At 48.1% G+C, this 16745-nt stretch overlaps 1 protein-coding gene across 1 annotated transcript in view; it reads left to right on the top strand.

Moving 5' to 3' along the window:
* LOC119963399 (alpha-1,3-mannosyl-glycoprotein 4-beta-N-acetylglucosaminyltransferase B-like) overlaps window positions 1-16745 on the top strand; it is a 300546-nt gene that overhangs the window by 124404 nt on the left and 159397 nt on the right. Inside the window, exon 3 of the mRNA XM_038792464.1 lies at window positions 10715-10855. Coding sequence (XP_038648392.1) covers window positions 10715-10855 — 141 coding nt within the window. The remainder of the gene's footprint in view (window positions 1-10714; window positions 10856-16745) is intronic.

Genomic DNA, 16745 nt, shown 5'->3' on the forward strand with positions numbered 1-16745 from the left:
CTATGGACGCTCTAGTTAATGGAACCTTGGAGTTCCTGAATCCCCTTATCAGCGTTCTCACGGGGAATGACTAGCTCAGTGGATCTTTTCAAGTCCAGTGCAGGCTCCATCAACAACTTCCTCTGAGTGGCCATATTATTAATCCTGCACACCAAATGGTCCCTTAACATCTCTAAAAGGGATGGACCAAACTCGCAATGCTCGGCCAGCCTTCGGAGATGAGTTAGAAAGTTTGTAACAGACTCTCCCGGAGTTTCCCGCACTGCAGTATTCAATCAGTACCTTTGCATAATCAACCCAACTCCATCAATTCAAAGGATTTTGAACCTGGGGCAGCCGGGTACGTGAGGCGTTTAATTATTCTGAAGGTTGGGACTCCGTAGGCAGTTAGGAGGTTTACCTTCTATTGGTCCTCTCCACTGATGCCATTAGCCTGGAAAAATCTAATCCGCTCAGCATATTGGTCCCAATCCTCCAGCCTGTATCCTCGACGTCTAACTTCCCAAAGAGCGGCATTTTTCAAAAGTCTGTTAAACACGATAATATTCCAGTGCACCTGGGACGTCCAGAATCATCATCACTTTTTGTTACCTCACAGCCAGTATAAAGACCCAGGAGGCCAAGCAGTCGAGTAAACGCTAGTTTATTCATGGTTGTTGTGGCAGCAAATACACACAGTATCAGTCCCTATCCTGGCCTGCCTTTATACAAGTTAAATATGAACGCTGGCTTGGTGGGGCTCCGTCCGCTAGTGGGGAAGCTTGTCTTCCATGAGTCCCATGGAGCGATTGATTAGGGTATTCCATGGGCTTCATGGAGGTTATTACACATCTTATGACTCAACAAAAGTCAGATGACCACAATAGATAAAATGTCTTCTGTTGTGAGTGTACAAGGGCAGTTATACAAACTGTTGATAGTAACAATTTTGAATCTAACACGCTTGTTCCCAAAAGCCTGTAGATGTGAGTGTTTATTTCTTGTCGGCGACATCATTTAATTGCAGCAAAAACCAGCCTCAGATATTCTTCAACAGCCTTGACTTTTCACAATTAAATTTGGGGGAAATGCAAACGTTCACCCATCTGAAGCCACAGACTCAGACTGCTCATCATTGTCAATTGGAGTCTCTCTTCATTTCTCATACAGTGGATATGTATTTGTGATGCTTGGTGTTGAATCTGAGCTGTCAGTGTGCCATGGTGCAGCTGGAGATGATTAATAAGAACAGGTGTCTCGCAAATTTGGTTCTTCTCGGTAAAAACCGTTCAAACACAGGAAGGAAACAGAGTGGTGTCTTATACTGTGCTACCACAAACACATTTTTTAAAGATAAATATCTGGCTGCAGCTGAAGTTAGAATTACTTTATCGCCGATGTAGCTTTTAAAATTTCATGAAGAGAAAGCTGCTTGCCATCTTATGTCAAAGTGAGAGGGACAATGGAAGGAAAGAGAAGAAATCCTCATAGAGTCGTTTCTCCATGTTGGGCTCCTTGGTACTGCTGGCTCCTCAGGCATCTGGATCTTATGCAGCTGCACTCTGCCTCAAGGTAAATTTGCCAAGCCTCAGGGCCAGGAGGATCCACAATATAAAAGCAGCACAAGCAACTGAATTGCTCTCCCATTCTCAAACATAGAAACAAGCTCTCAACATATGCTACACAAGATCGGCTCCCCTGTCACAGATGAATAATGAGCTGAACAAAGTGAATGCTTCTATACGGACAGCATTTGCCAAAGACCTAAGCTCACTGGCAATGAAATACGAGTAACATTTTGGAATTACAGATCTAGAAATTTGATGGCATTATGCCTGCTCTTCAGGCAGTAAACAGACACCTTAGCAAAAAATATGGCAGATCGTATTGCTGTAGGTATCGAGAGCACACCATAAAGGGCTTATTGAAATATTTCAAGAAGTGCCATCTTATGTTTTTTGTGCGTTTTACTTTTACTCACAGTATAACCAGGCTGCCATACTGTAAGTTACTTACCCAGTTGTCAGAGTTTATTGCAGAGGTGTTGCTTGCTCACAGTAGGGACAGGTTAAAGATGTCCACGAAAACACCTGCCAGCTGGTCTGCGCAGGCTCTGATTGCATGACCAGAGATCCTGTCCGGATCCGTTGCCTTCCAAGGGTTCACTTTCAGGAAGACCGATCTGACTTCGGAAGCTATGATGGTGGGTATGGGTGAGTTACGGGGTGCTGGGGCGCTCGACAATGGATCATTGGTTTCCTGCTCGAACCGAGCATAGAATGCATTGAGTTCATCGGGGAGGGGTGCACTGCTGCTAGAGATACTGCTCAGCTTCGCTTTGTAGCCCGTTATGTTGTTTAGGCCTTGCCATAGCCACAGAGAGTCTATAACGCTACTCTGTGGCTCAACCCACAGCATTGTCTGATATTCTCTCTTGGCATCTCGGATGGCTTTGCGGAGGTCGTACCTGGGTTTCTTGTATAGGTCAGGGTTGCCTGACTTGAATGCCTCAGACCTGTCCTTCAGCAGGGAGCCAATCTCACGATTGAGCCATGGTTTCCGGTTGGCGAACATACGTACTGCTTTCTTTGGCATGCAGTCGTCCACACATTTGCTGATGAAGTCTGTGACGGTGGTGGCATACTCATTTAAGTTGGTCGCTGAGTTCTTAAATATGGACCAGTCCACTGTCGCTAAGCAGTCATGTAAGAGCTCTTCTTTCTCCTCGGACCAGCACTGCATGACCTTCTTAGCTGGATTCTCTCACTTGAGTTTCTGCTTGTATGTCGGGAGAAGTAACACCATCTTATGGTCTGATTTTCCAAAGTGTGGTCGGGGATGGAACGGTAGGCACCCTTGATTTTTGAGTAGCAGTGGTCAAGAGTGTTGTCACCCCGGGCGGGACAGGAGATGTGCTGGTGGAATTTTGACAGTACACTCTTGAGGTGCACTCTTAGAGTATCGGCATTAGTATGTTACTCCAATCTTTTGTATTTAATCTCACAATTATGCGCTGATGAGATGAGGGACCATCTCTGCAAACGACTTGCAGCTAGAGACGGTATTCCTTCGTCTGGACTAAGATTTGTTGGCAAAGACCTGCTGTCTTCCATAAAAGTGGTGGTGGAACCGTCTGATTCCAAATATTATACTCAAAGCTCCTTTTTCCAATTGAGCGTAATTATGTTAAGCGCTTGTCAACATTCTCGAAGCGAAAGCTATTGGTCTTTCATCTCCATTTGATGATTATATGAAAGCCAACTGCTCCCACCCCATAGGGCGATGTGTCACATGTAAGTTGTATTTTCAATTTTGGGTCAAAATGAACCAAGACTTCTGATTTCTTCAGCACACTTTTGACTTCAGTATATGCGTCTTCGCAGTCTTTTGTCCAAATCTATTGTTGCTTTGCACATAATATATGGAGTGGTTTTAATGTGGTAGTGAGATTTGGAATGAATTTTCCATGGTAATTGATGAGCCTCAAAATAGATCTCAGTTGTGATATATTCTGTGGTCACGGCATATTTAAAATCACAGTCATCCTCTTAGGTTCCTTATGGAGCCCGTTCTTATCAATTACTCGGCCAAGATAGCTTATTGATGATTAGAAAAATTCACATTTCTTTCTCTTGATGCGAAAATGTGTCTTTCAAGACGCTCCAATGTGTCTGCTAAATTCTTTAGGTGCTCCTGTTCAGTGCTGCCGGTAATTAAAATGTCGTCCAAATAACATTGAACACTGAGGCCACTAAGGATTTGGCCCATGAATGTTTGGAATAGAGTGGCTGACGTCACTTCGGCACGCCGGCTGCGTCATTCCCGGCGCGCCGCTTTGACGCAAGCGTCAAGGCCGGGCATTCGAGATTCACGCACCACCGCTCCTAACCCCCTGGGGGGGGGGGGGGAGAGAATAGGGTGCGAGGAGCGGCCTCCGACGCCGGAGTGAAACACTTTGGGTTTCACTCCGGCGTCGGCACTCAGTCTCCCATTAGGAGAATCGTGCCGACTGTGTCTCCCGTATCTAGTTACATTTTAATTTTGTTCCCATTTAATTTCAGATAAACCCCAAATCCTTGTGTATCTACACCAAGTTTTAGTTCTTTGATCTCTGTCGACATCGTGGGCGGGATTCTCCAACCCCCCGTCGGGTTGGAGAATCGCCGGGGGGCAGAGTGAATCCTGCCCTGCTACTCCGACGCCGGCTGCCGAACTCTCTGGCGCCGGTTTGTGGGTGGGGGCGGGATCACGCCATGCCAGTCAGGGGCCGTTGGCAGTGGCCCCCCACCCCGGCAATTCTCCGGGCCCCCGATGGGTTGAGCGGCCGCCCATTTTCGGCCAGTCCCGCCGGCGTGGATTAGATAAGTTACATACCGGCGGGACCTGGCTTTGAGGGCAGGTTGTGGAGTCCTCGGAAGGGGGGGGCGGCGCTGGGGGATCCGGCCCCGGGGGGTGGGGAGCCCACGGTGACCTGGCCCCCGATTGGGGGCACCTGATCTGCGGGCGGGCCTGTGCCATGGGGGCATTCTTTCCCTCCACGCCGGCCTCTGTAGGGCTCCGCGATGGCCGGCGCGGAAAAGAAACCCCCCTGCGCAAGCGCAGGAATCACACCAGCGGTTCTATGCATGCGCCGGACCATGCTGCCACTCCTGCGCATGCACCAACTCGCGCCGGCCAGTGGAGCCCATTCGGTGCTGGTTGGCATGGTGCCAACCACTCCAGCGCCAGCCTAGCCCCCGGAAGTGTGGAGGATTCCGCACCTTCTGGGCGGCCTGACACTGGAGTGGTTCACGCCATTCTTTGGTGCTGGTACGGCCCACCCTGCCGATTGCGGGAGAATCCCGCCCCATGTCTTTCTAGGAATTTTGATTGTCTTCAGTCATTCTATAGACTCTTTTTGTGCATTAGGGTGCATTCTTGTGTTTATCCATCTTCAAAGTTTGAGGATTTTGTCTGGCCCAGCAAGCCTTTGCTATGTGACCTTTCTTGCCACAATTACAACATTTGCTTACCTGACACCAACACTCCTGTGGAGATTGACCCACCTGGGCACACCTATGGCATGCTTGCATGTTGAGAGATCTTCTTTTCTTCATATTCTTCTTATTTATTTTGGCATAGCTCCAATTTGGGAAACTTCTTTTGGTGCCAATTCCATAGATACTGCTGTTTCAATAGCAAGTTTGAGCGTTAGAGAGCTTTCTGTCAGCAATCGTCTCTGGATTGTTGCATTCCTCAATCCACACACAAGCCTGTCTCGTAATGTGTCCTCAAGGGTTGAACCAAACTCATAATCTTTTGTTAGTTTCTGTAGAACAGCTACAAGTTGTGAATATTTTCACCCTCTTTTTGACTACGTCGATGAAATCTCAATCTCTCTGCTATGATTAATTTGGGCGAGAAATGTTCAAGGGTCTCCGCAGTCATAATCTCTGACAGCGCGCCATACTATGTGGATGTGAGGTTAGAGGCTAGCCTGGCACAGCCCTGCTCACTGACAAGGCTTTATGCAAGAAAATATCACAAGGCGTCGATGGATACGTAATCTGGAACCACAACGGGGAGGTCTCACCCTCCACATTTTGGGAGGCACTGAAGGCGGTGATCGGGGGAAATAATAGTGTAATAGGGTTCTTAGAGGCAGGAAGGAGAGGGCAGCTAGGCAACGGCTGATTAACTCCATATTGGAGGAGGATTGGCAATACTCTACAGCATTGACCGTGGAGCGACTGACAGAGAGGAAAAAGCTACAATTGGAATTTGACCTCTCGACCAGGAAAGCAGTGAACCAGCTCCACCAGACACAGGGTACCTTTTATGAACCTGGAGATAAAGCCAGCTGCCTGCTGGCTCACCAGCTGAGAAAGCAGGGAGCTAGCTCTGGTGAGCTAGTCACAGCACTGGATCAGATCAATGAGGTCTTTGCGATGTTTTACCGGGGGTTGTACACCTCCCGAGCCCCCAGAGGGAAACTCTAAGATGAGGCGGTTTCTTGATAGGCTGGACATGCCAGCTGTAGGGAAGAAAAGAGGCAGGGACTGGAAGCATCATTAGAACTGGGGCAAGTCATGGAGAGCATCAACTCAATGCAGTCGGGGAAGGCACCGGGTCCAGATCGATTTCCAGTGGACTTCTATAAAAAAACCTGTGGCAGCACTGGCCCCACACCTGAGATGTTCCCTGACTATTGAGAGGGACCCTGCCATCCACGCTGGCACAGGTCTCAATATCACTGATTCCGAAAAAAGAGAAAGACCCGATGGAGTGCAGATCATACAGGCCCATCTCACTCCTAAACCAGCGCTAAAGTCTTGGCGAAGGCCCTGGCGAGGCGACTGGAGAGTTGTGTGCCAGAGGTAGTGCGGAAGATCAGACGGCTTTGTCAAGGGCAGTCATCTAACGGTGAATGTCAGATTCCTGCTGAATGTGTTATGACCCCACCGGGGGAAGAGACACATAGTATGGCTCGTTGTCAGAGATTGCGACTGCGGAGTATTCTGCTCCATCTACCCTGAGAAGCACCGATTTAGCCACCACAAAAAAGTTGATATGTGAGTATACTCTATGAACTTGGGAGAAAAAAACTCCTTCTCCCTTGGGTGGTTGAACCCCCACGGATCCATCCCCCCCATCTGCTCCGTAAAGGTGTTCAGTTCCCGGCAGAGTCGAATGAACGTACCTCATGGAGGTACTCAAACGGTTTAATTTGGGCCAGTGTTCACCTCCTGGGTGAAACTACTGTACTGCACTCCCATGGCGAGCATACAGGCAAACACCATCAGCTCGGAATACTTCTGGCTGCACAGAGGCAGGAGGCAAGGATACCCATTATCCCCGCTGCTATTCACTCTGGCATTCGAACCGCTGGCTATCACTCTCAGATCATCAAAGGGGTGGAGAAACATCTGGAGGGGAGACAGAGAGGACAGGGTCTCACTCCAAGTGGAAAACTTGTTCCTCTATATCCCAAACCCTCTAGACAACATGGGAGGAATAATGGAACTCCTCAGGGAGTTCAGAGCCTTCTCAGGTTCCAAACCCAACCTGAGCAGGAGAAAAATTTTCACAGTGAACCCGTGGGACGGGGGGGGGGGGGGGGGGGGGGGGGGGTGTGTAGTTGGGGGTGGGGGGGTGGGGGGGGTGTAAATTAGAGCTAGGGAAGTTGCCGTTCAAGTTGGCCCAAACCAAATTCCGATACCTGGGGATCCAAGTAGCTCACGACTGGTCACGGATCCACAAATGGAACCTGACAAGTCTGGTGGAGGAGGTTAAGAGGGACCTACAGAGATGGGTCTCTCTCCTGCTCTCCCTGGCAGGAAGAGTAAAGATAATCAAACTGAACATGCTGCCCAGTTTCCTCTTCGTGTTCATATCGCTCCCGATCTTCAATCCCAAGGCCTTCTTCACCAAAATAGACAAATTTATATAATTGGTTACATATATGATTTAATCGCTTCTTGTCATCAGTTACTGTGAAAAGCCCCTAGTTGCCACATTCCGGTGCCTGTTCAGGGAGGCTGGTATGGGAATTGAACCCACGCTGCTGGCATTAATCATGGTGTTTGTGTGTGGGGGTGGAGGAAAGAACCCGAGGATCCACAAGAGCGTCCGACAGAGAAGGAGGAATATGGGGGACCTGGCCCTTCCGAACCTCCTATTCTATCACAGGGTAGATAACGCAGAGTACGGGGTGGATCAAAGAGTCGGGAGTGGAAGGGGAACTCCTGCACAAGGACATCCCTCTGAGCACTGGCCTCAGCCCCACTCCCTTTTCCCCCAGCCAAGTACTCAAGAATCCCAGTGGTATTGACCATGCAGAGGATGCGGAATCAACTCAGGCACCACTTCAATCTGGTTGCAATGTCCACCATGGTCCCCATCTGCAAGAACCATAAATGTACTCCTGTGACAATAGACGCCTCCCTTAAAAGGTGGAGACAGGACAAAGGAATATTAACAGTAGGGGACCAATACATAGACAGTGGAATAGCAACCCTGGCGGAACTAACAAACAAGCTTCAGCTCCCAAAAGGGAATGTGCTCCGGTATACACAAATAAGGAACTTCCTCCGCAAGAAGACCGCTACGTTCCCCCAGCTACCAGGACATTCCTTACTGGACAGACTCTTAACTGCGGGTGAATTAGGGCACAGTAACTGCGCTGATATGTACAGACAACTACTAGAGGAGGTACGGTCACCGCTGGATGGGAGGAAGAGTTAGGGACAGAGTTGGGGGAGGACTCTCGATTGAAGCACTGCATTGAGCGAACTCCACCTCATGCGCAGGGCTGAGTCTAACGCAGCTAAAGATGGTGCACAGGGTGCACTTGACCAGAATATGCATGACCGGGTTCTTCCTGGAGGTGGAGGACAAATGTGAACGGTGCCAGGGAGACCTGGCCAACCACACCCACATGTTCTGGGTCCTGTCCCGGACTTGTTGGGTACTGGACCGCGTTTTTCGAGGCGATGTCCGAGGCTGTGGGGTGATGGTGGAGCCATGACCACTGGCGCTGGTCTTCGGGGTACCAGAATATCGAGAACTCTTTACGGGAAGAGGGGCAGAGGCCCTAGCCTTTGTCTTCCTGATCACTCGCCAGAGACCCCTGCTCAGCTGGAGATCAGCAGTGCCATCCAAGGCCGCAGACCGGCTGTCCAATTTTGCAGAATTTCTTAAACTGGAAAAAATAAAATTCACCATTCGAAGATCGGAGGCAGGGTTCCGCATGGAAGCAATTCACCAGCTTCTTCAAAGACCTGTTTGTGACCAGCGACCAATTAAGGAGGGGGGGGGGGGGCAAGAATAGGGAGGGATGAAGGAAACGGATAATGGAATAAGAGAAGGGGGGAGTGATAGGAGACGGGGGGGGGGGGGGGGGGTAAGCAGGGTAAGCCAGAGGGGATCAATGACAAGGAAGTACGATCACAGCAACAACACCAAGGTTTGCCAGGTGGTACCAAACATGCCCCTAGTATCTTTTAATACCAGGAGCAACATGTCCAGAATTAATACAGTGCGGCTGTGGTAATCTGATGTACCTCTTGTAAGAATACAGAGATCAGAAACCTCGGGTCTCTGTATTCTTACAAGAGGTTCAATAAACTGATCACAGGGGGCCCAAAGTTAGGGGCCCCATATCAGTATATATGTTACCTTTGTAAGCACACCTGTGTATTTTTATTATCTTTCTCATGTTCCCATTTTGTAGATTCTCCTTGATTTTGCGTGGCGCTCCTTGCAGTGTTGTTATCAAAACTGCAAAACCCCAAAATATATATATTTTTAATTAATGGTCAGGATGTTTAGGATGGAGGGGTTTCCTTTGCACTAACTGAAGACCTGCCATTGACACTGCCTGCCCCGCAGTGATTTCATGCTCCAGTGGAGGCCAGACTTACTCGGAAGGAGGTCTCATCTTCAAAAGCTGCCGGCTAGTTTGATTGATGAGCAACTCTCTGGTCCCTGCAGTACCTGGATGAGGTATGTTTTGGGGGTTTCAGGGCGGGGAGGGTAGGAGAGGCCTGGAGGTGGACAGTGTGGGATTGGGATGTCAGCAGTGACACTGGGTGGGGGGAAGTAGGTCCCTAATTACTGGACCTTAAGCAGGATGTGGGGGTGCCCACAGTTAAAAGAGGGATGCTGTTGGAGGCTCCTAGCTCAAGGCCTGAATCCAATTATATTTGAGTATTTCCCATAACCTGAAACCCTTCCTGCCAGTCCAAAAATTGAGGTTGGGCAGGAAACTGCCCTTAGGGGTTCATAATTCCCCTACCTGGGGAAAGCGGGCAGCATAATCAAAGACCCTGCCCACACGGCTTACTCAGTCTTTCAACTTCTTCCATCAGGCAGGAGATACAAAAGTTGGAAAACATTCGCGAACAGACTCAAAAACAGCTTCTTCCCCACTGTTACCAGACTCCTAAACGACCTTCTTATGGACGACGTCATAAACACTACACCCCTGTATGCATCATCCGATGCCGGTGTTATGTAGTTACATTATGTACCTTGTGTTGCCCTATTATGTATTTCTTTTATTTCCTTTTCTTTTCAGCTCTGCTGACAACCACCACCCCCCCCCCCCCCCCCCCCCAAGGGCAGGGGCTGGTTTAGCACAGGGCTAAATCGCTGGCTTTGAAAGCAGACCAAGGCAGGGCAGCAGCACAATTCAATTCCCATATCAGTCTCCCCGAACAGGCGCTGGAATGTGGCGACTAGGGGCTTTTCACAGTAACTTCATTTGAAGCCTACTTGTGACAATAAGCGATTTTCATTTCATTTTATTTTCATTTCATTTCATGTTCTTAATGATCTGTTGAGCTGCTCGCAGAGAAATACTTTTCGCTGTACCTCGGTACACGTGACAATAAACAAATCCAATCCAATCCAATCCAATTGGACACGTTAAAGGCCTCAATCAGGGGAAGGGCAGGCACACCATCCTAGGTTTGCTGTTGAAGTGAAAAACTGAGGAGAAGTCAAAGCAGGTGGGAACCAGCAGGAAGCCCATCCAAGGGACTTTATGCTCAACCCCTGCCTACACACCTGCCGACTGTGTGTGTGTGTGTGTGCGTGTGTGGGGGGGGGGGGGGGGGGGGGGGGGGGTTGTCAGCAGAGCTTGAAAGTTGAAAGCTGACACAGCGACCGAAACCTGTTAGAAAAAGTCTCAGTCTTAAAAAATAAGAAAACTTGCATGAGCATATTCCCTTAACACTGGTTTCCTTGATTTCAGATGCAATGAAGATGCAAGTATTGAACCTCACCAGAAAGCACAATGTTCAACAGCCAAATATCTTCTATTACCTTCCTCATCTGATGTCGAACAAAGACAGCCTTCAACCAAAAGTGATGATAGGACAGGGGAATACTGGAGGTAAGCAGCAAACAGGAACATTTCAAATTGCTGCCTAACATTGCCTGATTTTAAACACATGCTCCCTTTAAATATGTTCCAAATGGTTATCTTAAATGGCTGCATTTATAGGTTTTATGGTATATTCCTCACATCTTCCTTTGGTACTTAAAATTGTACAGCATTTGAAAGTTGTCTCTTAATTTTTTTTAAAATAAACCAAACTCTACTTTTTTCTTCTCCCAGAACATGGGAGTGACCATTTCTGCTTCCACCTAGAACAAGAGAGTCAAAAATCTTTGCACAGCTGGCAGTGCAATTTAAATAACGAAAACAACACAACAAAAAATTGCATTTACTTTTAGCACCTCTCACGGCTTCAGGGCATCCAAAGAACATTACAACCAATTATGTACTTTGCTTTTGATTCTTTCATGGGATGTGGACAAATGTGTTGTCCATCCAGACCATGTAAGGATGGCAGATTTCCTACCCTAAAGGATATTAGTGAACCAGATGGTTTTGACAATAATCAATGATAGTTTCATGGTTATCGTTACCGAGACCAGCTTTCAATTCCAGTCTTGAATTGTAATTGCTGCTGTGATATAGGAAACACAGCAGCCAATTTTTAGACTGCAAAGTTCCACAAACACCGGTGTCATAATGAACAGAATAACCTGAATTTTTAATATTTGGTTGGAGGATAAATATTGACCAGGACACTGTATGGTGTTTGCTACAGTTCAGCGGGTCTGAGGAAGTCATCAGAGTCATACGTAGGTTAATTATAAGGCTTTATTAACTCTGAGGAATATTTACAAATATACAGGAAAGGGTATGTGGTGATATGCATCACTGTAAATACACAAAGGGTTAATGTAAATACACGTAGACCAGATAGACACTAAAGGGAGCACCAGCGACATGACACACAGACATTCAACCAATGGGTCAGTAAGATAGGACACGACCAATGGGCATTCACGATACACACAGAGGTGACACTACCACAGGAGGGCATTACACCAATCCATATAAAAAGGACACAGCACACATGATCTTCCTTTTTCCAGTGGAGACACTCAGTGAGTACACTGGGTTGATTTGAAACACATCATCCCACCACCTGCACTGTAGCAGACTGGTTTGTCAGTCTGAGTAGCTATAGCAGGATTAACAGGAGAGTCGAATCCAAGTAGGAGAATTGTTAATAGCTTAATAAACGTGTTGAAGTTATCTCCAAGTCTGAACCTTCCTTTGTCAGAGTGCAAATCAAGGAAGCAGCTTATGCTACGTCAAGAGCATAACAAGACAGGATACAATATCAGCATGTTTGTTCATGTGCACGTCTCTAACTGTAGATTGATCCTGGGTGCGGGTCATGTGCTCTCTTACATCACTGTGTGGGCGGTCCTGTACTCAGATCCACATTAAACCTGTATGTGCCGGAGGCTTATACTGCTCCATCCTCTAAGTCTTTATCTAATGTATTTTAAATGATTACAGTTTACCTGATGCCTCACATTGTTGTTATTATCATACAGTTACATTGTAATTACTACATTATCACACCCCATCTCACCCCCCCCCCCCCCCCCCCCCCCCCCCCCCCCCCCCCTTCAAGTCTTTGAATTCAAAGGTTCAGGTGGTGGTGGATGCCTTATAATAGTTCCGCAACCCGTTTTCCCAATGGAAGCAGAGTGGTAGGCTCTGTCACTGCTGGTTCTTCCTGGAGGTTATTCTGGCATCTGGGTGTGTTCCTCAATATCTCTCCATTTCATAGTGGGGACCAGCAGCCTAGCGATGAGGATGAGACAGATCAGTGACGGGATTCTCCGACCCCCTGGCCTCGCTGGCTGCCGAATTCTCCGGCGCCAGGGATTTGGCGGGGGCGGGAATCGCGCCGGTCCGGGATGGGCTGTGGCCGCCTGTTTCCGGCCGGTCCAGCAAGCGAATATTATGAAAGATACTTACCGGCGGGACCTGGCTCTGTGGGCGGCCTCCGAGGTCCTTAGGAGGGGCACGAGGGGATCTGGCCCCGGGGGGTGCCCCCATGGTGGCTTGGCCGCGATCAGAGCCCACCGATCCTCGGGCGGGCCTGTGCCGTGTGGGCACTCTATTCCTCGGCGCCAGCCGCTGTAACAGTCTGCGATGGCCGACACGGAGATGAAACCCCTGCGCAAGCGCTGGGATGATGCCACCACATGCTGGCGCTCCCACGCATGTGCCAACTCGCGCCGGCCGGCGGAGGCCCTTCAGTGCCGGAGGGCATGGCACCAAGCTCCTTCCGCTCTGGCCGGTGCGGCGCAAACCACTCCGCCGCCGGCCTAGCCCCTGAAAGAGCGGAGGGTTCCGTACCTTTGGGGCGGCCCGACGCCAGAGTGGTTCATGCCACTCCTTCGTGCCCTAGTTGCCAGCCCCGCCGGTTTTCAAAATATCCCGTCCCTATTTCTCCTGACACTTAGTCGCAGGCATGTTGCTGCAGTGTCTCTTCCGGCCACTACAGCGCTGTGCCTGAAGGGATTGGAGAGCTGCCGGCCAATCAAATTGATCGGCAGCTCTCCAAGACGGGACTTCCATCCAAGTGAGGATGAAATCCTGCCTGCTGCTAATCAATGCTTGTTAGAGCATAGAATGGCAGCAGGCCTGTCAGAGTCAGCATAGATGTGTTTCCCACCAACCCTCTGGATGGCGAAGGCTCCTGAGCATTCAGGCCCATATGTTCAGACGCTGACTTGGGATTGGGATTTAGCGATAGGTTTTTTCAAACTGCACTTCTGTTTCTCAATTTAAAAAAAATCTTTATTCGAGTCACAAGTAGGCTTACATTACACTGCAATGAAGTTACTGTGAAAATCCCCTAGTCGCACTAGTCGCCTGTTCGGGTACACTGAGGGAGAATTCAGAATGCCCAATTCACCGAACAAGCACATCTTTTGGGACTTGTGGGAGGATCCGGAGCATCCGGAGGAAACTCACACAGACACAGGGAGAACGTGCAGGCTCTGCACAGACAGTGGCCCAAGCCAGGAATCGAACCTGGGTTGCTGGCGCTGTAAAGCATCAGTGTTAACCACTGTGCTACCATGCCGCCCATTAAAGATTTCTCTGGACTTGCTGTAGACTGGAATTTTAAAATATGTAACCCATTCATGCTAGGTCTACTGTCACTGCCCACTGGATTTGAAGTTGTATTTACAAAGTTCAGTAGCCGAAGAAGTCTTTGTAGTCATATCTACATTAACTGTAAGTCTTTATTGACTCATAACTATTTACAAATACACATTAAAGGGTACAAACTAGGAGCAGGGCCCATGCTTGATGGTGCACATGGTTCCGTCCAACATTAGACTGACCCTGGGAGTGGGTAACGTGTTCTCTTACATGACGATGTGGACAGTACTGTACTCAGTCCCACATTAGCCCTATATGTGCTGGACCTTTATACTACAGACACCAGTGGGAACTTCCTTGCCCTTCTTCCAACTAGTAAGAAGGGTTACAACACCAGGTTAAAGTACAACAGGTTTCCCAGCTTGGGTCACTGTCTGTGCGGAGTCTGTACGTTCTCTCCGTGTCTGCGTCGGTTTCCTCCGGGTGCTCCGGTTTCCTCCCACAGTCCAGGGATGTGCAGGTTAGGTGGATTGGCCATTCTAAATTGCCCTTAGTGTCCAAATTGCCCTTAATGTTGGGTGGGGTTACTGGGTTATGGGGATAGGGTGGAGGTGTGTGCTTGGGTGGAGGTGCCCTTTCCAAGAGCCCGTGCAGATTCGATGGGCTGAATGGCCTCCTTCTGCACTGTAAATTCTATGATTCTATGACCCCTGTTTGCACCTGCAGTAGCCTTACAGTACTGGCCATGGAACTTTAATGATTCATAACACATTCTTCCACTCCAAACCCTTTATCCTGCAGAGTCTATGCATGTTTGCCATCATCCTTACACAAGAAGAGATACATTTACATTGGACCTTTCTCAGGACATTCCAAAGAGCTCTGCAGCTAACAAAGTACTTATTGAAATGTAGTTACTATTGAACTGAAGTAACACATGGCAGCCCCAAGTGCATAATGTAGCATTTATCTACATTCATCGATATCTACTATAGAAGAGCCCGTTCATCAAATCTTGTATAAAATAGCAATGTAACTGTTGCTTCTTTATTTATGCAGCATCAGCTCCTTTCTAATGAACGGAGAACTTGATAGGAAACAAAAATGCAATGATTCAGTTCTTCTTCAAAAGGGTAGGATTAGATCAAGTATTTCTATCATGTTTCCTCAAATAACACGATAGGTAAACCTTACGTGAAGTGTCTGCGCCTTTCCTTTGTATCGTTACTTTCAGGAAACCTAAGTAAGCTGCTTGGCTCACCGATTGAAATGATCTATTTCACGTTTGATAGCACTCATGTCACAACAAAGCCAAGACAGCAAAAACAAGAGAAAATGTTTTAGATTTAAGGATGATCTGGTTTGAGTGTCTGTGAAGCTGCTTTTTTCTCACATCAATTATGTTGACTTAGTGAGTGGAATAAATGTACCAGACACAGGCTTAGCTGTGAGGAGAAGAATGTGAGGAGCTATTAAAACATTACTACCTGAGCTGTCTGACTTCCAGTGGACCACAATTACACAGTGACAGCACCTTATCAAAAAAGCTGATGTTATCTCACATCTTAAAAACAGTAGGCCACCCAGTCCTTCAAGCCTGGTCCCCATTTAATTAGGTCGCTAATTGATCAATGCCTCCAAAAAAAACTCTACTTACCTGCCTTCACTTTATACCTTTTCATGCCCTTACCTAACAAAAATCCACCAATTTCAGTCTTTCAGGTTTCAATTGATTCGGCCGCAATAACCTTTTGGAGTTATGAGTTTCAAAAGTCCATCCACTGTCCGGTGAAAAAAAGAGCTTCCTGAGGTTTTACTTTTTTGCTTTTACATGAGGTTTTTGCAAGATGTAGGCCTCCAGTTTTGATACACGGTTTAGTCAGCCGGGAAAGCAGGCTGCTTCAGACAGCTCCACCAGCTCCCAATTAGAATAAAATGGAATGCCAGCCTCCATTATAAAGTGGGAACAGTCAACCAGGGTTACATTTCCTCCTCATTGCTCAATGGTCCCAGTTGGTAAGTGTATAAAGCCTCATTGTAACCAAACTCACCAGTTGAGAATGGGGCAGGTTTGAGTTGCATGTACACTTTATATCTGTCCAGTTTCACTTTCAATAGAGGTCAATGATCCTAAAATCGGCTGATGTGTGAAATGGGCATCATGCCCAAAGTTGCCCATTTTCTGCCAGACAGCTGAGATTAAAACCAGAGCATATGTGTAGACTTTGCAGGCAAGTAACTGGCCCCTGTCTTAACTCATAGGGCTACAATTCACGGCCCACCCGTGGGCAGGAAAACAGGCTTGTGGAACCTTATATAAGGGTGCTATGGCATCATAGGTGTACCCACCCACCCACACCCCCACCATGACTTTATTGTGGCAGATGAAGAGTTAAGTGTGTTTCCCACCTTTTTCCCCAATTGAGGCCCTTATGTGGACAATTAATGTCCAATTAAGGGCCTTATCCTGCCACCGCTATGATATAATGAGTGGTGGGAGAGACCGGTGCCCAACGTGAAGCCCAACAGGTTTAACCCTGCAGGTCCATGAAAGGGAGGGTGCTTCCTTCCCAGGCACCTGGTGCCAAGTAGAGGCCCCCCCCCCCCCCCCCCCCCCACAGTTATGCCATAAGACCATAAGACGTAGGAGCTGAATTAGGCCACTCGGCCCATTGAGTCTGCTCCGCCATTCAATCATGGCTGATATTTTCTCATCCCTATTCTCCTGCCTTCTCCCCATTACCCCTGATCCCCTTGTTAATCAAGAACCTATCTATCTCTGTCATAAAGACAC

This window comes from Scyliorhinus canicula, chromosome 3 (assembly GCF_902713615.1).
Source record: "Scyliorhinus canicula chromosome 3, sScyCan1.1, whole genome shotgun sequence".
Taxonomy (NCBI): Eukaryota; Metazoa; Chordata; class Chondrichthyes; order Carcharhiniformes; family Scyliorhinidae; genus Scyliorhinus; species Scyliorhinus canicula.